The 21,159-nt window shown below is 46.4% G+C and overlaps 1 protein-coding gene across 4 annotated transcripts in view; it reads left to right on the top strand.

Moving 5' to 3' along the window:
• The window catches only part of NTRK3 (neurotrophic receptor tyrosine kinase 3), a 208,243-nt gene that overhangs the window by 94,225 nt on the left and 92,859 nt on the right, over positions 1–21,159 (top strand). For all 4 annotated transcript variants that reach the window (XM_027644458.1, XM_027644460.1, XM_027644459.1 and 1 more), the window contains one exon: positions 20,670–20,858. In XM_027644458.1, coding sequence (XP_027500259.1) covers positions 20,670–20,858 — 189 coding nt within the window. The remainder of the gene's footprint in view (positions 1–20,669; positions 20,859–21,159) is intronic.

Genomic DNA, 21,159 nt, shown 5'->3' with positions numbered 1-21,159 from the left:
TGCTGAGCCCTTTGGAGGTGCAGCATCTCTGTCATGGTCAGAGCTTCCCAGGACAGGGCCAGTTCCCCCAGGCTGGCAGGAAAGCAATGCTCTCTCCATCTGTCATTCCTGGAGGATGACGGACTAGCTCTGGGGTCACCTTTGGACTTTGTCCCATGGCTCATTCCACACTTGGCACATGTGTTCTGGCATTACCGCATGAGGAGCTTAGCAGGGTTTCAGCCTGTCCTAAATCATGGCAAACATGAAGCCTGCAAGAAGGCAGCTAATGGTTGTGAAGTTCCCCAACAGTTTGTCTGGTCTGAAGGTGTTGTCTGGATCAGAGGAAATTAACTTCTGAAAAAGGGAAAAAGGGAAAAAATATATTCTTACTATATCCTGAAAATTGAGCCAGAAGCAACCAGAGCAGGACTTGATGGAGCAACGCTGGCACACTTTTTTGGTTTCCTACGCAGCTTGGAAACAGGAGCAAGAGAGAGCTGAAAGGCAGATTTGCAAAGAAGGTGCTAAGTCTGGGAGAGAGGGGAAATAACAGACCGAAAAGAATGGATGGATTTCTAGCTCATGCAGAGGATCCAGATATGCACATAAATTATTGTTGAGGGAGAAAACTGTACTTTTAAAAGACGTTGCTGCCAAAAATCAACAGAAAAGGTGCTTTGGCGCCGAAGGAAATTTCTCATTTTGGAAGGTGACCAGAGGGCGAATGCACAATCCTTTGGGTACCACATTATATCAGAGCCTCCTGCCACGCACCCCCCTCCCACCATCCCTTGCCCTCGGGCCACTTCACCTCTGTAAAGATGACTTAGCACATGAAGGATGAGGAGGGATTAGATCCTAATCAGATCATTACTGCAGCTGTGAGGGAATATAATTTTCCATCCACAAGCCATCACATCTTTCAGCATCTTCTTTATTTATTTCTAAATAACATATATATATATATTCTTTTTTTTTCTCCTATGTGATCAAAAATGAAATCACTCTGTGTAAAAGGCAAGAAGAGATGTAAGCCAGCTTTAGACAGCGTGGAAAATGCTCTTCTCTTCAGAACCAAACCCATGCAAAGACCCTAGATGATTTGAAACCTAGTGCTGAGTAGACACACACATAAACATCTTCACTGCCAACCAAATAATATTCTGTTGTGTCCAGAATCCAGCTAGTGGACTTGTCTGTTTAGCACAGAGGGCTTGTGTGGCCACAAGCTACAGAACAGAAGGGATGGGAAGAAGTGAATCAATAGAAAAAAATCCCAAATGCATCAAATCCCAACACCATTGCTGCTGTAGCAGTACGGCTTAAGACATGTGCTTTGGGTATTGCACGTTCAGCATCAGCTCTAGCACCGGATTTGGGCCAGTGGTCTGTTTGGACCAGATGTCAGTGAGATACTGAAGAGGGACTCAGGAAAGGTGATGGTTTATGACCAGAAGGTGCAACAGGAACCTTGAGCGCCTGTAGGGCTCCTTGAGTTACGACAGAGAGTAAAACCTTTGATAGGTGTGTTGGCCTCCTGTTCTTCACGTCTGTTAAATCACGGCTTCCAGCCACAGCTGACTTTTCCTTAAGTCTGTACTGATAGAGGTGCTGGCACTGGAGAGTCTCAGTCCCCAGAAATCAGCTCTTTGAGGGATGTGGGCTGGTTTGTTTGGCTCTCTCATGCCTCTGATTTGCAGGTAATCCCTGTGTGGTTTCATCAGCTGTCCTGGAAAACATTTTAGCTGCAATATTGTACTAATTCCATAAATAGAAGATAAAAACTGTATGTATGGCTGAGGAACATTGTGTGGTGTGATTTGTAGTTTTGATGAAACAGTTGAAGCATGATGTGCAACCTTTTAGCAGACAGTGGGGTGCTACTATAACCCAATTTTGGGGAAAAACTCTGATTTCCCACACAGACTTAGAAAAGAAAGTTTTGATGTGATGCTGGAGAAACTCTAGAGCAGCCAAAACTTGGCAGAACCCTTTTTTAGGAGTTCACAGGTGGAAAAGAGCTCCACAAGATCTGCTGGTATGCGACTAGGCGTGAATCACAATTAGGACCACAATTGCATGGATCATCTGCAGTGGCAAGTTGTTAATACAGATTGATTCAAGGGACCTGCTCTTAACAGCCCTGCATAGCTCAACATGCAGCTTTTGGGGTGGAAACTGTAGTCTCTTATGCATAAGTTCACAGGCTGTGGGTTAGCCTTGGCTATCAAACCATGGGATCTTCTCTGTGGAAACCTGTGTGCAAAGAGCTGTGCATGTGTGTATTGTAATTGTGTTGGAAGGGCACTGTCTTGCTAATGGAAATATGGATTTCTGTGTCTTAAGGCATCAAGCTAGACAAGGTTATGGTTTTGTTTGTGTGTTTTCAGAGGGCTGGAGAAAGAGGCTGGAGCAGGGAGATCCTGCTGGGTGGCTCAAGAGTGCTCTGCCTACATAAAGCTATCTCAGCAACATCACCGTTCCCCACTTGAAATGCTAAATTATTCTTCTCCTCTCTTGTGCGATTGTTTTATGTGCTTTTCTCAGCAAAATCAATCAAGAATTGATAATTTATAAGCTCTTATTTGCATTTTTCACTCTTCAAGGGGAAAGAAGAGAAGGATAAAGCAGAAGGTACTTCTACAAGTAAAGGAGTGGGAGGGATGCAGAGCTGAGCACCACCTCCCTTGTCTGTGGGGTCTGAGGGTGCTGATTTCTCATGCTGGTGAGGGGGTTGGTCTCTGCTGCTGACTCCTTAAGGATCTGCCCTTGCTGCCCACTGAAGGAATGATGATATAAGAAGTGTTGATATGAGGTGTGAGCTTACCTGTAGGGAAAAACAGGGGCTCAACCTTGAGAGGTGCCAGGCATGGTCATCCCCAGCAAAGTTATATGAGCACGGGCGGGAGTAGAGCATTGCCAGGTTTGTGCATTCCTGTGTTTACAGAGTGCTATGGAAAGAAAGAGATTTGACTAGGCAGGTAGAAGGAGAAAGCTGGGTCAGCTGCCATCCCAGCTTACTCCGAAAAAGAAATACCCTGTGGCAGCATATTCCACACTTCTAAGCTTGAACCCTGCCTGCTGTCACACACATCCCCACGCACGCAGGGATGAGTCCTCCTGCCTGCCCACCTTCCCACAGCCACTGCTGCCCTGTGGGCACATGTCCCATCTCCATCCTACCCCACCAACCCCACACGATCCTCCCTGAACTGCAGTGAGGACGTGGGAGGAAGGAGCCATGTCCCCTGGGAACTGCCCTACTTGGGGAATTTCGTGGAAGAAAGCAGCACTATTGTCTTAAAATAGAGACAAATATTACAGCTTTGTAGAAAGATAAATAGAATAAGTGAGAGACTTCTTAGAAAAATAAATGGATAAATACTTTGATACTGTAAATAATTATGTAGACATATGGGTGCACAACCAGTCCATAGACATGGATGATATCAGGATGCTTTTGCAGAATAGGAAATACACAGTAGTTATATTGCCCTGATCTTGCTCTGAACTATTTGTCCCCTTCACTGATCCCCCTGCCAGGCAGTCATTTGCATGGTGAGCTGCTGTTTTTTCTTGCGAAGGCTTGATTGCCAGTCTGTACTCTACAGATTTCCAACATTGCATCTCCAATTTGAAGAACAGGTTTGGAAGAAAGAGCTTAATAAAGTCAGGAAAACCCATTTATGAAAATAGCCCAACTTGGACCTGCCTCCAGTTTTGCTCCTGTGGGTTTCTGATCCAGCATGATGAGGGGAGCTGATGTGTGGGTAACACAGGTGTGGATGAAACAGCTTCAGCAGCTGTTTGTGCTCCTCCAGTGCTCGGGTACTTGCTGGATGCAGTGACATCTGTTTCGCTGCCTCTACTGCCTAGTGGGGTTTCATCCTTGAGCAAATTATGTAGAAATGCAAAACAAAGCCTCAGAGTGGACTGTTGACAACCTTTTTTTTGTAGGATGTTAAGAATTTTATTCAAATAGTCTGTATTTGTCCTGGGTTTTTCAAACTATGCTTTGGATAATTTGGCTGGGAAGGTCTGGAGACCTGGCTGGCTCCCAATGCTTTCATGTTATAGCTACTCCTGCCTCAGCTTTTGGCTCTTATTTTTCCACTCACGACCTGAAGCAGGAGTACAGTAGTTGCTTAAATGGAGAGATGTGAGATTCTTGTGGTTTCCTAGAAAGACTTGGGTGTTCAGCTTGTCTTTAGAAATGGCAGAAGTTGGTGTGGGTGATGCTTCTTCTAAGCAATTCTGTCTTCTTTCCAGCAAAATGACCCTTTGTCTGCTCTGGATTCCCAGTATAACCAACACTGATCTATCCCACTGGACTCAGTCTCTTGGAAAATAGGTGTTATCAGATGGGTCAATAGGTGATACAAAGTGTAGCTTGCGGTGTGTTGAGCGATTCTGACTGATTGCAATTTAGGCAATGGTATAGTTTGGCAGAATTTGTTGTGTATCAGTCTCTTCTTGTGCAAGAAACTTTCCATTCTCACCCACTGATGCCCATTTTAAAGGGAAACCAGCAAGATTTTTTCACTGTTTTACCAGCCACCTGCTTATTAGCAGGGAGGGCCAAGACTTGACCATACTATTGAGAACAGACTCTACTCCCACCTTCGAAGTTCAGAGTAAAGGGTGAAAAATACTCCCGATTCCCGCTTTCCAAGCCTTCCTCTGACAGGCTACTGGCAAAGATATGTTATTTCATCACGCTACCAGAGACTGCACTGAGAGCTTTGTTAAATATAGCAGAACCATGCAACACCCTCATGTGCTGGACGTTCAGTCTGTTCCTTGCTGTGTGCTGAGCGAGGAAAGTGGTGAAGCAGCTTGCTCTTCCCCTGTTTGGCAGAAACTTGCTATCTTTGTAGTCCTTGTGGGAGCTGGACAGCATGCATCCATGCCCTGGTGAAGATTCCTCTCAGCCATGGGAGCAAAGACTGGGCTGATTCATTTGGGAATGACCAGAAGATGGGTTTTCTCTATAGTGCCCTCAGATGGGCACTGCAGGAGTCTGTCTGGATCCATATCGTAGTTTATGTGGGTCCTTTGGCCATTCTCATTAGAAAATACGCTTTTGAAGAACTTGGTGTTTCCAACGATATATCCTGGGGGTCTTCTGGTCCCATTTTTTCATGACTTCCTCCCCCAACATGCACCCTTCTCCAAACTCATTGCGGCACAGCTGTAGATGAAAAGAGCAGCTCCCTGCACTGCCACTAATGGAGCTGCAGATTGATAGCTCCTGGTTGTAGAAACACTTGTCAGGGGCTTGACAAGCTGCTCAGGATTGCCTGATGTTGCAGGGTGGAGAGAGGGAGCCGGTGAGCTCTGTGCTCCTGCTTTATAGCCCTCCTGGTGAGACTGGTAGGCAGCCTGGCATAGCAACTGCTCAGGGCATTTACTAAGAGATTTATGAATTTGTAATTTTCAGAGGCCCTGAAGCAAAGGTGTCTTTAATTAAATTTTGATTCTCTCCCCTCTTCGCCACTCCCCTGCCTTCCCCTTCCCTATTCTTGTCCCTGCCTGTGGTTTGTTTACTGAGACCCGGCAAAGCTTTCAGAGAACAGGTAGGAGTCTGTGAGTGTAGCCAGGAGGAGCAGAGGATGGCAAAACAAACAAGCAGATGGCGGATATGATAAAGCAGCCCCCAGACGCTCTGCCAGGCTCAGAGAGGGCTCTACAATGCAGTTCAAGGGTCCCACAGTAAGAGCTTCCTGCATCCCTCTGCTCCGGACATGGACTTGGCAAGGTGACCGAGAGACTGATGGCCAAGCTGTACTCCTCAGCTCTCATTTGCCAGGTGCTCAGATCCTGTCATTGTTTAGGGCTACCTGGAGAGTAGGGGTGCTGGGGAGGAGACAGCCTTATGCTACTCTGTGTTGCCCTGTTGCCTCTGACATGCATATGAAGCCATCTATCTCTGAGTGGTGGTCCTCTCCAGAGGGGGAGCATATGAACTAAAGGAAAGCAGGTAGCTCCCAGTTATTATTATTATTTTGGATTCTTTTGAAAGAAAGTTCTAGAAGAATAAAATGAGAAATTGGGGTCCCTCAGGAGATGCTGCCTTGGCATTGCCTAGAACTTCCCCCATCACCAGTCTTAATTTGTGATCCTTCCCCAGCCACTGACTCAGTGGCAGTGTCCTTACCCAGCCAAGCGATGTCAGCCCTGTGAATAGATTTCTATCAACCCACTCATCCCTAAAGAGCTGTAGTTAAAAGGCTCTGGAGACATAATTGTGTCTGCGTAACAGCAGCAATGATTTCCTTGAGAGGTAGGATGAAAAGTGGCTCCATTCCACTGCTTCTGCAGAGACTTGATAGCTGCTTCTAGGAAGGGGCTTGGTTGTGGTCCAGGAGCCCCCACCACCACAACTTTCCCTCTCTTGTGCTGCTTTCCAGCTGCATGCTTGTGCTGTCTGCACACTCAAGCCGTGGTCTGCAGGGGTTACCAGTCTAATGGGTGCCTCCAAGCAGGTGAATTTGGGAGTGGGTTTGGCAGGGTCTGCTGCAGGATGCTCTGGCAGCCTGAAGTGGGCTTTGTGCAAGGTGCACTTGGCCTGATGTTTGGCAAACACGTGTTGCTCCCAACTAGAAAACCAACAGCCTTGTGTAAGATATTTATTCCCCCCCCTGCATTGACATGCTGTGGGTGAGGATGCTGTTTATTCCATTTACTCTTTCCTGCTCCCTTGATGGTGCAGATGGAGAAGTCACTTGACCTCCACGAGTCTTCAGGTCTGGCTTCCCAGTGTGGATGTGTTGTTGTGTCATTTGTTGTGAGCTACAAAGCTGCCAAGCAAGGGATGTGTTTTGGGGGCATGAGGTGTGGAGCAGGGAGACAGCACTTAGTCATGGAGGTAAGTGCTGAACGCCCCATCTTTCTCTGCCCTCATGGCTCACAGGCTAATGTGAGGCAGCTTCCCTCCCACCTGCCTTTGGGATTTTGATGAAATAGCTTGGGAGAAAATGTGAAATATGTGTAGGGAGACAGGGATTTGGCTGGTGATGCCTCTTACACTCTCATGCTTTAAAAGCTGATGACTGAGGTTGCAAGAATCAGCAGAATCAAAAAGAGACTGAAGATCCTTCCTTAATGTCCCTTAATATTGCCAGGCCATTACTTGTGCCAGCCATGCCCAGGACAACTGCTGTGATGCCCAATCTGTTGCATCCAATCAAAAGTCCTTTTTGGTGTGTTTTCCCCCTTCTTCATACCTCTGTCTTGGCAAGAGGAAGATGCTTGTTTTGGTTACCCTGCCTCCAGGGCTGGCATCACGTTCAGGTGCTGCTGGTCTCACATGGAGCTTCATATGACTTGTCCCCATTCCCCAACCACCCACTGCAATGTGTCCATCTGGTTGACTCCCACCCTTTGTTTTTTTTCAAAGGCTGCTCTGTTTCATTGGTGTCTTCCAGCCAGAAGCCAGTGTCTTGGTTATCTCCTGATGTTGTTGAAAACAGATCTGGGAGTGATTCCTCTTGAGGGAGCTGGGAGATGAGATGTGCTCTGCCCCAACCCCCACACTCACGTTGGGCACCAGCTGTTTGTTTCTCAACCAGAATCATTAGATGCTGCATTTCTACTTATTTTAATTGATGATTTAGACTCTTGGTGCAGAAAAGTCGGTCTTGAAAGGCATTAGTGTCGGGCTGATGGGGGACCAAGAGTTTCTTGCTGGGCACTGGAGGGTTTGTAGAGCCGGGAGGCACTGGGAGGTATGAGGCAAGCTCCTTGCAAGGTCTGTGGAACAAGTCTCACCCCAGGACTTCCAGCCAGTGACGAGGTGACAGGTGATGCATTTATGAGCATCTGTATTGAGATGCGAGTGGTGTTCCTCGCTGACCTCGGATGGGAGCCATGTCCACGCCTGTGGCTCACCGGTGAGGAGGGGAGTGTGCTGTGCTCTTTAGAAAGGGAAATTTCCCCAGGCCTTGGAGGAATTAATTATTTTATATGCTGGACTCTTGCCTTCTGACAGATTCATCTGAATTACAGATTAACTGTCAGTGTGGGGACAGAGGAAGCCATTTCAATGAATAGCTCTCTAATTTATTAAAGGAGTTGTTTGGGCTGGTGAATCGGCAATGCAGCAAGTCTCTGAGCAGGAAAATGTTTTCTGTCCTTCTCCATGTCTCCCAGCCTTTTATTCTCCACTTGTTTTATCTGCCTGTTCACAGGATCCCTCTCAATACTGATGATGGTCCCAGCAAGGCCAGAGGGAACCCCAAACCTGCAACACTTTACAAATGAGCTGTCAGCCACCAAAAAGCTCTAATTTCAGAGCATTTCTCTAGGGGCCACTTCTGTGACTTTTAAACAAAACCATTACTTTTATGACCAAGGACTATAAATTTTGGAGAAAGGCGTAACAACCTGGAAAACAACAGTGTATCATTGTAACAGTAAGTATTAGTTGAGCCAAAAAACATCGGTTCCTTTCCAATCAGTTCTGACTGGAGAACATTAAGGGTTTCCCTTTACTCTGTAAGTCTACAGAGGTTTTGTAAAAACCTGCAAAACCTCATTTCTTGTTGATTCTAGGGCTTGCAGCAAAGCTTAACACACCCAACAAACTGTTATTGATATGAGCATCATGAGCTGGAGAGTACCAAGGCTGCCCAAACCCCAGCCCTACTTCCTCTCCCAGTTGCTCAGCATGAAGAAAAAAAGATTTGTTTATTTGTTCATGGATATTTCTGACACAGACTTCATACTCCAGAAGAGTCTCGTAATATTACGGGAGGAGATTAAGGATTTAAACCATTATAAAAGTTAAATAAGTTTTGATTCTGTAAGCAACACACTATTTATTTTGGGATAGAATAAATCTGAAAGACTGATATCACTGCTAGAGATCATCTCAAGGAGGGCTGTGGAGGTGAAAAAAAAAGGGCATTTACTTTTTGAGAAGCAGAAGTTTTAAATTTTCATTACCCTTATGAATGAACAGATACAAACTATGACTGCAAGGATTTTTTATTATTTTTTGACCATGTAAGGATTTATTTTTTGGCCTGGAAGCAAACATCACGAGTCTGATTTTAAGATTGGGTCTACAAATTTGCACCCTGAGCAAGTGCAGCTGCTTGCTTGCTGGCAGGGACTGGGCACGTGAGGCGTCTTCTGGAAGTGAACCCACTGGCATCTGCAGCCCTGATGGCGGCTCAATGTTTTCATAAAAATCCCACTTAAAAACACAAAGGTCAAAAGTTGACCAAAAAAACAACAACCAAACATTATTTTTGTTTGAAAAATTACAAGTGCTGTTAATTACTGCATGAGAACCAGATGGTACTGGCCAGTTTAGTTTCGTGGTCCAAGCAGGATCTTGAAAGAAAACCAAGAAGAAAAACACAGAGCAAAGACAAAACATGTGTTGTGCCAGGTACTTTACATTTTGAGCACTCCTTCCATTTGAAACCTCTGAGCAATGCAGAGTAAGGCATTCATTTATTTTTTTTAACATATGATTTTCTTTTTTAGCTTGACAGAATATTAAACCAAAATAAGGAGGCCTGAAAATTAATGTCCTGTAATGACTGCAAAAATCCTTCGTTGTCTTGGGAGTCTCATAAATTGGATATTTGGAGAGGGGATGTGCAGCTCCCTGGGCTTGGAGGGACTCCGGTTACCATTGGAGAAAATAAACCTCGGTGCAGGGGCGGCTGGGCTCCAGGGAGAAGGAGCTGGTGTCAGCACGAAGTGATGTGGCTGGAAGATAGCCTCGTCAGGCTAATTGATCTGGAGCCTTTGCCTTTCCTGCCAGGGCTGCCTGTCTCCTTACCCATAATCCCCACCTCTTTGATGGCCTGTCAGGAATATGGGACTTGGCCCAGTTTTACATCTATCCAATAACATTATGAAATTGATAGTGACACTTCCATTGGCACTAATTTCAGTAAGAGATTGGAGCCAGAGGACAAGCGTTTTGCTCTCATGGCGGCTAAGCTTTCCAAGTAGATCAAGATGACCCAAGACTGATCTTGCAGTGGCCAAGGCATGGGAAGGGAAGTGGAGGGAGGGGGATCAAGGTGGCTGGTGGACACAGAGCTAATGAGAAACATGCCTAATTCTTGCCCTCAGCCTGTGATTGTCCTGGGTGGTGGGAATCATATTCTGCTGCTGCTGGCAGGGCTTTTGCTCCATGGGTGGTGTTTATTAGGCAGCATTGGGCACCAGTCTCTGCAAAGGTCAGGAAAAGCCTCAGGCAGGAGGGCAATAGTGGTCCCAGCTGTTGACTTTCAGACCTTCAGTAGTTCTCACTGTTTTAAGTGTTTTCTGGCACAGTCACAGGCTCCTGCAGCATCACACTCTTGGCTCAGGTCAGTGATCCAGCACCAGGCTGGACATGCTGGTGGTGGAGCTGCCAACAGACCCCTCAGCAAATATCACTGGTGGCCCTCTTGCACTAGGAGAGCTCCACACTGAGCTGGTTAGATAACACTTCCCAAAGCTTTCACCCAGTGCTGGCCACAGTGTTGAAAGTGATGTAGTTGCCACAGCCTTGATCCAGGCCATGTGCATGTTCTTTGCAGGCTGAATTGCAGAATAGGTGGAGATGTATCTTATCCCCATCCCTGGAAGTGTTCAAGGACAGGTTGGATAGGCCCTTAACAACCTGGTCTAGTGGAAGGTGTCCCTGCCCATGGTGGGAGGTCAGAGCTAGAAGAACTTTAAGATCCCTTCTGATCCAAACCATTCTGTGGTTCTATGATTAAACTAGTTCTGCTTTCCTCTCCATCTGGCAGCTGTTCAGCCAAGGCCTTGTTTTGAGATGGGGGAGAACATAGCCTCGGTGCTGAGCTGGAGTTTGCAGAAGATGACCCCTTGATACTGCCTGCCTTGTCACGCAGCCCTTTCTCCGTTCTCATGCTGCATTTGCATGTTCACCCAAGGAAAGGGTCAGGGAGAGTGTTTATCATTTTGTCACAGTCTCCCTCTGCAATGGCTGGAGGCCAGGAGAGAGGATAAAAAGCCTTGGGCTAATGATAAATTGGAAATGCAGAAAGGAAATGTGTCTGCTCAGTGCTGAGCTGTCAGCCCTGCTCCGGGCATGGGTCTTTGGTGTCACTCATCCTCTGGATGGTGCTCATGAGGAGGTAAAATGCCATCAGGGCCACCTGTGCTAAATCCAGCTATGGGGTCCTGAGGGCGTGGGGAAAGCGGATGGTGCTGCTGCCTTTCCCATGTCCCTGTGTCGGTGGGGCTGTCCCCCTTGGTGTGCTTGGCAGCAGATCTGGGCATGCCTGGGTGCCCATCAATGCCGAGCAAGCTGCCATCCATGGTGAAAGGGTGTGAGCAGGGGAGCATCTCCCTTTTAACAAGTGCTAACACTGCCCAGGGCTCAGCAATCGCGTGTTAGCGCTGCTCTTGTGCGGCTGAGGCGCATTGCTTTGGGAGATCTCTTGGCACCTCCTGCATGGAGCAGGGGCAGAGCTGAGGTTTGGATCTGCAGATCCTGAAGCTTGTCACTGGAGGGGCTGAGAGTGAGGAAGTGACTGCAAACGCCTGGGCTGGGGGGTGCAGAGGTGCTGGAACCTCCTGTAGACAAGCTGTAGGAAACGCTGCAGTATATAAAGTGAACAGAAGAGATTAGAAAGCTGATATGATGTTATTCCGATTGATTTTGCTGTTGTATTTATACCTGGAGGTAAAGAGCAGACATACTGGAAATCAATTGGCCCTGTGCTCTTCCCCACTCTCTCTGCAGCGCCGTTTGAATGAAATGCTTATATCATTTTTACGGTGTGTCTGTGATAGGGATGAGTGAGCCAAGAGATTAATAGGCGCTGCTGAGGCCGTTGCCCAGTCATTGCCTGGCTCTTGTCTTGTAAAGCCTGCACTGCTCCAGAGTTCAAGGTGCCCCCGATGTGACAGCTTGGTGACTTTGTTTGGAACAAAACAAGAGGCATATCTAGTCAAGAGGAAGAATGGGGAAACAAGGTGATTGGCAATAAGCAGATGATTTGGGGCAGGCAGGATGGTGCCCAGCTCTGGAGCTGGGGGCTGGGTGTAGCGGAATGATGAAGACCTGGGGGAAGAAAATGATGTTTTGGCTTCAAATGGAGCTGATCCCATAATGAGGGATGGAAATGGTGGCCTTGTGCATTGAAGATAAGGCAACAGAAATGTCATTTTCATGTATCATAGCTCTTCCAGTACCCCACAGCCAGCCATCCTGCCCTGCCAATCCTTTCTGGACCTTGACATTGGGGCTGGGACAGGAGGGCTGCAGTGGGGCCGTACAGGGAGATTGGCCATGCACAGATGCTGCATTCTCGGGTGCCCCTGCTCACTCTTCCTGCCCTATCCAGGTGCATATTTCTCTGCTGCTGCTGGCTCTGCCATGCCAAGATGAAATCACAGGAGGTTTCTCTGCAAGGTTGGATATTTGGTTCTGCTGGCTCCTCCTCACACTCCACAGGGAACATGCATACCCAGCAGTGGAAAGAATTGGCTTGTTACCAGCAGATGGGGAAATCTAGGTGGGAGAAATTGTGGAAGGTGACTGAGGATGGTCTGAATGCCAGCACCAGCACTGACAGACTACTATCTCCCTTCCTGCAGTGGCCCTTGAATAGAACAGACTTTTCTTCCTCTCCTGTTGCCTGCACTATTTGCTAGTTCTTTCACCTGATCTCAGCAGTGAGATCAGACCATTTCCTCTTGGCAAAGGAACTGACCTCCCAGTATACATATGTATTACGTGGGGGAAGGCATTGGCTTTTCGATCCCTCAGGAGTCAGCAGATTCCTGGAATCCAGCATTGCAGGATCTGAAATATTCTCCTGGTTACACTGTGGCCTGTTTGCAGTCCCTTTGCTGGTTAGACACAGTTTCTGAGTTGAAGTAGTTTGGCAACACTGGACTGGAAGCTTTATGCCTAGATATAAAAATTCCTGCCTTGCCTTCCTATGGCTGCTGACTGGCTTTGCTGTCACATATGGTTCTGGCTTGTCAGATCCTACCCTTTTTAATTATCAGATTGTATCACCATTTTTACTGTAAGCATTTTCTATTTCTTGTTCTGCTGGATTTATGCATTTGTGCCGTCATAAGCATTGACTTTATATTTTATATGATTTGATCTTAATGTTTCCGTCCCTGAGTGTGAGTGCTTAGAGGATTGGTGTCTAAGCTCAATAAATAAGCTTGGGGAAGAGTGGGAAAGCAAAGGACACGGGAGGAGTGAGGGAGGTTTGGACATCCTCTACACTAGATGGGGTTGGAGTGATGCTTCAAACGGGAATACCAGGGTGGCTGGAGGCTGAAAAGGGTGAAGGGAGGATTAACAGGGCCCTCCACAAGAGCTGCCTACTCCCCACTGCAAGAACCTGAAAAAAATCAGAGAGGGAAGGAAATGTCAATATATAAAGAGGGAGAGGGGCTTTTGTAAATGGCAGTATTTTGGCAGAATGTTGCATCAGGAAAGAAAGTGCTTTGAGGATTGCCTGTGTAGGGATCACCCACTGACAACAGATCTGACAGCTTTTTTTCTTTATGTGATAATGGATCTGCAATGTATAAAGGGTGGAAGTGGGGGAAGAGCCATGTGTCCAACCCAAGTGGTGGTGGGTGCAGAGATCCTGAGCCTGTCCCTCACTTCCTTTTATCTCAGAGTTCACAGAGATCTTCATTTGGAAATTATCAGGGCCTCAAAATGATCATCTCATTGAGGAGAAGGGAAAATGTATTGCTGCTTCACTGTTTTCTCTTGCCTTTGTCGTTGGAGGGGATGGAAGCTGAGGATTTGGAATGCACCCCTTTGAGAGCTCAGATTTGTGTTCTTGATGTCTTCATCTGCCTGCAGAGTTCAAGGATATGACGTTTTATTTGCACTGTTTCCCTAAAAAGCTGATGGAAGAGACTGTGCCCAATGGGCTGCGGCAGAGAAGGGATTGTCACCTTCGGAGGCTCCGCAGGCAGCCACAGTGGGGTTTGAGCAAGGGCTGGACTGTACAGGTCAGCCTCTGCAGCAATGCCCTCCAGATCCCTTGGCATGATGTGGGGATAACTCGGGGTGAATTTGGGACATGGAGATGGAATTAAGCTTTATGGGTGTGGGAAATGCTGCTTGGACATGGTTGAGATGGTGGCGACAAAGCAGGCGCCGAGAGCTGGAATTAGGGGGCATCTCCGGATAAAGCCCAGTGTTCTGTACAAGTGAGGGGTCTGCTGTGGGTCAGGGGAAGAGATGCAACATGATGGACCATCCTGTGGTTGGGATTGGTGACTCTGGGGACAAGAAGTGGCTGCTTCCCATTGTAGGAGGGCAGGGAACAAACTGGAGCCCACGGCAGACTGGCTCCAAACAGGGCCCGCGTAGGCACCAAGCGCTGCCTTGGCCCCGTGCCCACATCTGCCAATAAAAATTAAGAAATTGATTTCCTTTTGTTTGCCTGAAAGGACGAGGTTCTCTTTATGAGACAGTAAATGCAATCTTGCTCTGAGCATGGCTGGATTTTTAATTGTATTTGTTGTGCTTTCACTCATTCTTTTATGAGTTTCAGTTCCCCTCCTTTCTGGTGCAGAGATCAGCCCTGGGGGCTGGTTTGATTTCAGTTCCAACAAAAGGTTGGAAATTTTTTAAAGTTTATTCTAAAGTTGTTTGTTTTCCTGATAAGCTGAAGTTTGAGGTGATTTTTCTGTCCACATGTATGTGTGTGCATAGCTCTGAGTTGTTAAGCTGGGCTGAGAGATCTGGCCTTGGAATTATCTACTTGCCAGTTGGTGATATGACCCTTTGAAAAACATCATTTAAGATTATGATTGGGGAAATGTGGAAGTGCCAACAGGGGTTTGGAGTCGGAGGAGAAAGGGATTTTATATACAGTATATATTGGAGCTTAATGAGGTCTGCTTCAGTGCTTGCTATACAATGTGTGGTGACCCACTTTACTAGGAGAGCATTTTTTTTGCTAGTTATGGGTCATATACAGTTCCTAATTAAGTAGGTTAATTATATGGCTCCTTTATATTACAAAGGAGAATGGGGATGGGACAATTAGCTCTTGCAGTGATCATTTTTGATCAAAAAATGGTGTTCTGCATGACAGCTCCCAGAGGTGTGGGTGGTGAGAGGGGATTGCCCTGCAGCCTTGAGCACTCGCTTCACTATTCTCTGCCTCAGCAAACTTGGTTTCTGTCCTGAGCATGTGGCCTGGGATGTGGATGAAGTTGTCCTTTCTGAAACCACGCTGGAGAGACCATGGTCCCATCCTGGTCCAGTGCTGTGCCCACAGTGCCTCTGATGCTGCCCGAACCTGGTCTGCAGTGCTGGAGAGGTCTCTGCTTGGAGTTTCTGTGGAAGCATCAGAAAGGGAAGACACTGAGGGCTTTTCAATCACAGGTGAAAAGTGCTGCAGCCTGTGAGGGCTCTGAGCAGCATCATTCTCTGTAGCTAAATTCTCCTTGAAAGAAATTTCTTTAACCTTTCCCTTTCCAGCCTGGCAGTGGTTGAGCCCCCGCAGCATCACTGGGTTATCTGTTCCACATAAACCCAACCAGCCGTACTGCCAGGCATTAGGGAGAACATTCAAACTCTAATCTCCCTCAGTGCAATTTAAACCTATTATTTCTTGTTTTATCCCCAGTGGATGTGGAGAACAGCTATTATATTTCTCTTTGCTGCAACCTTTTACATATTTGAAGGCTGTTATCACGTGTCCCTTCAGTCTTCTCCTCTCAACACAAAGCATAATTCTTTCAGTTTTCCCTTAGAGGTCATGTTTTCTCCACCTTCAATCATTTTTGTTGCTTTGGAGAGGCTACTGTGATGCCAAGCTGGAGTTTTTGTTGTTTCTTTACCTGTTTGCCTTGGGGCATTCATTATGTTATGGATGTGTATGAAGTGACCATTATCTTCTCTAGTCTGTGGTTATTTATAAAGTACCCTATATTCCTGAGCCTATGTTTTATTATAAAGTATAGCTCTTAGCCTTGATAAATAATTTACCATTATGATATGATCTCACAAACAGGGGTCCCTAAGCTATTTATTATTTGCTTTATTTTTCATAAGTAACAAGTCATCCATGTAGCACTGTGAATGAACTAGGAGATTCACTGACATGGACTGAAAGCTGTATCCTATTCATGAAGCTTCCAGATAAACAAGGAGGTGAAGGTAAACACCGAGCCAAAACTCCAGTTTAGCCACAGGGAACAATGCTGAATAGAGAATGACAGATTTTCTGAAAAGCAGAGATTTGGGGGGAATCTGTAGGAGTATATACAGAGATGATATTACCGGGATGGATGCAAAGTGGGAAGAAGAGTTGGGACATTGCTGGGATGGATGGACTATAGCCTGACTGCGAGATTGAGGGAGGAAAGAGGGTGGAAATGAGACTGGGAATAGTGGTGTTTGAGTGAGGTGTCTTTCTCAGGAAAGAGGACTTGGCTGTAGAGAAGATGTGGGAGGGAAGGCAGAACAGCACTGCTGCTTGTGTAATTTTCAAAAGTATCATTTTCAAACTGCCTCGCTGCTCTTTGGATAGTATCAGATTAATATGATCCTGATCCTCTGGTCATTGTGGTTGACTCTCCCACTGGCTGGCAGAGGCTGTAGTGCTGGGCTGGACCAGGGGCTGCCTGCTTCTTCACTCAGGGGTAGCCCTGGGCAGCTCTAATATCTCCTCAGCCTTTCCCCATAGAGAAAGGGAGTGATGGAGTGCCTTCATCATTGTTGCTGACAGTGCTTCCTTGTCAGGAAAACTGCGTGGAGCTGGTGAGGAGAACAGCTCAACTTTGTCCTTGGAGACAGTGTGGATGCTGCTGGCTGACAAGACTCCTGCTTGGAAGGAAGGAGAGCCATCGGAGAGCCTTTCAGAGTATAGATGCAACGTGTTCAGTGCTCAGAATGGACACAGACTTCTTAAAGTATTAACAAATAAGCTCTCTTTATAGTTAATATCCATGGTATGTTTGTCCATAGCACAGGCTGAGTTATTCACAGAAACAACCACTGCATCACTGTTCAGAAAAGCTCCAAAGTATTTTATATAATGTTTTAAGATCACAGGATAGTACGTTAGGAATTACCCCAAGTTACCCTTGACTGTTATTCTGCATTTTTACTGTACCAAACTGTCTTCTTTTCTATATCTCTCTGCCCATTTCCCTGTCAAATGGAAAGTAAACCTAAATCTTAAAATCTGTACTCTCCCTTTCTTTTCCTTCATTTTTTCCCTTTAACCTTACCTGGAAAATCTACTGCTGAAACCAGTGGGAATTCTTCCAAATAAAGCCATAAATCAGCATTATACATCAGAAAACTCAACCTCTTCGCCTACTTAACAGCAAAAAATATGTACTATTGCCAAGATAGATTTAAAGTCTGGGTAGCTGCTTTATTCCCAGGAGTTGCTAATGGCAGTGTATATTTTGAGTCAGAGCAATAGTCACACCTATAAAAGTGATCAGTGACTGCTTGATATCCATGATGTTTTCTAAGTTTGTCTCAGGCTTGTGCAGTGAGTCCAGCACTCACTTGACTCTAAGAGTGGCAACAGAGTGGCTGTGGGCTTAGAGGGAACTGGATCTCAGCCGTGACCAACCAGAAGAGATGGGAATGAGAGAAGGAAAGTGATAGAGAGCCGTTACTGTGCTGTAGGAATTAATGTTGTCCAGATTTCTACTTACCCACACTGCTCTCCTAAAAAAAAAAAAAATGTAATAGGAGAAACTTGGAGAAGTCCACAACTGAAAATTATGTCTTTTTTCAAATTATGTTCTGTGGAGGACATTGGGATGAATTGGCTTAATAGCATGTTCTAGTCCATGTCAGGTCAGGGCCTACTGTCATCAGAAATGTTTTGGAAAGCTGGAAACCTAGTGCAGCATGTCCATCATGTGTGTTCCTTAAGACTCTGGAGAATGGGATTTTTTTTTTTCTAGACCTGGAAATACATCTGGAGGCAATAAATTGTCCCTGTATTATTGCAGGGGTAGAATATCCTTTCTGAGGTGTGCTATCCCTGTGGTGTCAGGACTGCCATTGGAAGTTCTTGGGGTTTCCCACTTTTGCAGAAGTGGGAAGGGGTTGAGGTAGTCATGAAGCATCAGAGTTCGGCTCTGAGGTTTTTGAGGGTTGGTAGGTCTTCTGCATGGATAAGCGTGTCAGCATTGACTTGAGCTGGATGACTGAGAGGCTGAGTCCATTTATTGGACCCAATGTTCACTGGGAAATGGGAGTGCACCTGTGGATCAACTGAGACATGGATACTGCACAGATCTTGGATGGATTTGGGGCATGAAACTAAGGATAACACATGTAGAAAGTCCTCCTAAAAAGTAAGCCACAGAAAAAAAACCCATGGAGCATAAAGGTCAGAGTCTGGATCTGTTTATTGGCAAAGAAATGACCATTGGAACAATGACTAATAGATGTTTGCTGTGCTTAGTTTCACAAGTACCCAACCTTGATTATGCCCTACTCTTTTAGACATAGCCATGTCCTGCTAACCTGCTTGTGCTAGAGGGGCACTGCCATGATCTGTGTTACTTAAAAATTAGGAGGTGCTGTGCAAGCAAGAACAGCAAAGGAAAAGTGATATCAGGGCTTTGTGAGGCCCTGAGGACCGTGTCCTCAGCAGGGTCTGTGTCAGCCTAGTGTACGTCCTGTGGTTGGTTACAAATCCTAATGCTGCAGGAGATGTCCTCTTTGCCCCTTGCCACAAAGGTGTGATTTCTGCTCTCAGAGCAGAGGACAATGAATATTTCGTTCCCATAAAATCATAGAATTTGGGTTGGAAGGGACCTTAAAGATCAGCTAGTCCAAGCCCCCTGCCATGGGCAGAAGCAGCTTCCATGAGACCAGTCTGCTCAAAGTGTCATCCAGCCTGGCCATCACTCACTAGAGGGGCCTTTCACATCCCATTGCCTAATGAAGTACCTTTCTTTTGAAGCAACACCTTGGCTGCTTAGGAAAAGCTGTAAGTTCTCAATAGCCTCTCACACTGCTCCACTGCAATGGAGATCTTCATGTTCTTTTCTACAATTTTTTACACCAATCTATACCAGCTGATATTTTTATGACTTGTTTTTTGAACTGCACCTTAAATGCAGAGCTCTCCACTTCCCACTACAGCTGGGCTGGCCAGTGGTGCAGGGTAGGGACGAAGAGATGTGCACACCACACAAAACCCACTTCTCCTGCTTTGCCTGCAAAGAATTGTCATCACAAAAGAACAAAAGTAATTCAAATCAAAATTGCCTGTTCACTTTTTGTGTGTGGAGAAATGCAGTGTGCATAGTCCCAGCAGAGGCATCTTGCGACAAGAAAATGAATTTTGCCTTTGCATCTCAAAAGCTGGAAGTCACACGGGCCCAAGGAGTAACGTTAAAAAAGCCAGAACCTGCCAAAAGGAATTCACAATAAAGGGAGAGACTTTTTCTCCTCGTGACTAAAACACCTGTCACAGCTGCCAGGACTCTGCTAATTACACAATAACTTCATTATATCCCACTTGGAAGAACAAACAATACTTGAAGCTCCAAAAATGAGCAGCCTTTAGACTAGATTAATGCAGGCAGAATGACTGCATGGAGCCCCATCCTCCCAGTAGCTCCAGAGAGTAAAATGGCTTGAAGACTCCCCTCTTCTTTGCTAGTGCTACATAATAAAGTAATTGTGCAATTAGAAGTAGATTACTGATGGGAGATGAGCATTTTCTATGCAACATAGGTAAAAGGCCGGCTTTTCTGTATAGGTTTGATACCTCAATGCAGCATCTCTGTTCCTTTGTACTTAAGCTTCTGGCAGCTCCTGATAGCATCCACACAGGAGAAAAGGAGCATCACTAGTTGAGTGTGGTTTCTCTTCCCATGTAAATATATTAAGGAGGTCTCATGGAGGATTTCACTGTGGTCTCTACTTTGTACAACACCAATGCAGCAAGAATGGCTGCAACATGGATTAGAGGGTCTAAAAATAAAATAAAATATAAGCCCAAAATTGAAATACAGCTGAATATTGTGAAATATCTCTGGAAAGGAAGCAGGTCTTGAGGGTCTTGCCTCATTTTCTTGCCTGTTTGATGGTGTTGTCAACTTTTGGGGGTCAGGAGGGTAAGAGGGAGGTGTTGCCAGTTGTGGTGGTGGTGGTGGTGAGAGGCAGCATGATCTGAGCAGGATCTGCTCCAGTGCATTGTGGGTCCCTGTAGGTATCAGCCTGACTGAAGGGCTCTGTGTGCCCAGGTGAAACTGGAAGAGGGGAAACAATATGGGCAACATGTTGGGCAATAGAAATGGCATGAATATGGTTTTGGGGTGAAATAACTCTTTGGGGGTAATGTTTCTCCAGTCTAAGCTTGGTCATAATTCTGACAGGATATACAGACACCACAGTGACTGATTTCTCTTGTGACAGTCCTAGGAGAGGACTTTGTGGATGACTCACCTTTGATGTCGTGTCACCTTAACTACTTAACCCTTCAAGATTGTTAATCTGGTATCCCAAAGCCAGGAAAGCAAACTTGTAGCATCTTCCCTGCCCTGTGAGCTGCCTGGAGAAATTAGCCCTGGGGATGGGACAACTGCCAGGACTGCTAGGACAGGCATCCTGTCCAGGAGCAGGTGCCAACCTGCAGCAATCCCTACCCGCGTGGTCAGCAGGTCTCGCACGTCAGCCCTTTCCCCCTGTTGTACCTGACAGGTGTGTGTGCTGTTTGCAGGTCCTGTGGCAGTGATCAGCGGAGAGGAGGATTCAGCCAGTCCTCTCCACCACATCAACCATGGCATCACGACACCCTCATCCCTGGATGCTGGCCCGGACACCGTGGTGATCGGCATGACCCGCATTCCCGTCATCGAGAACCCCCAGTACTTCCGACAAGGTCACAACTGCCACAAGCCAGACACGTGTGAGTGCCCGATCCGGAGCCCCCCGTGAGGATCAAGGGATGGGCTGGGGGGGATGGGGGGAAGGAGGACGAGGAGGAAGAGGTTAAGAGGATGAGGAAGAAAAGAAGGAGGTTTTTGAGGAGAGTGGGTCTTGGTATGGTCCAGAAACCAAAGTGAATCTCAGGTCTCAGAAATCACAACATACATGTAGATGTTTCCAGAGAAGACTTTCCACTCTCACCTTCACTTCCCTTCACCCTCCCTCCGCCACCCACCCGTCACCTTCCCCCCTTGCCTGAAAGTGCCATTCCAAGCCAGGCT

Source organism: Corapipo altera, unplaced genomic scaffold (assembly GCF_003945725.1).
Source record: "Corapipo altera isolate COAL_440 unplaced genomic scaffold, ASM394572v1 50, whole genome shotgun sequence".
Taxonomy (NCBI): Eukaryota; Metazoa; Chordata; class Aves; order Passeriformes; family Pipridae; genus Corapipo; species Corapipo altera.
This window is presented reverse-complemented; position numbering and strand designations above follow the sequence as displayed.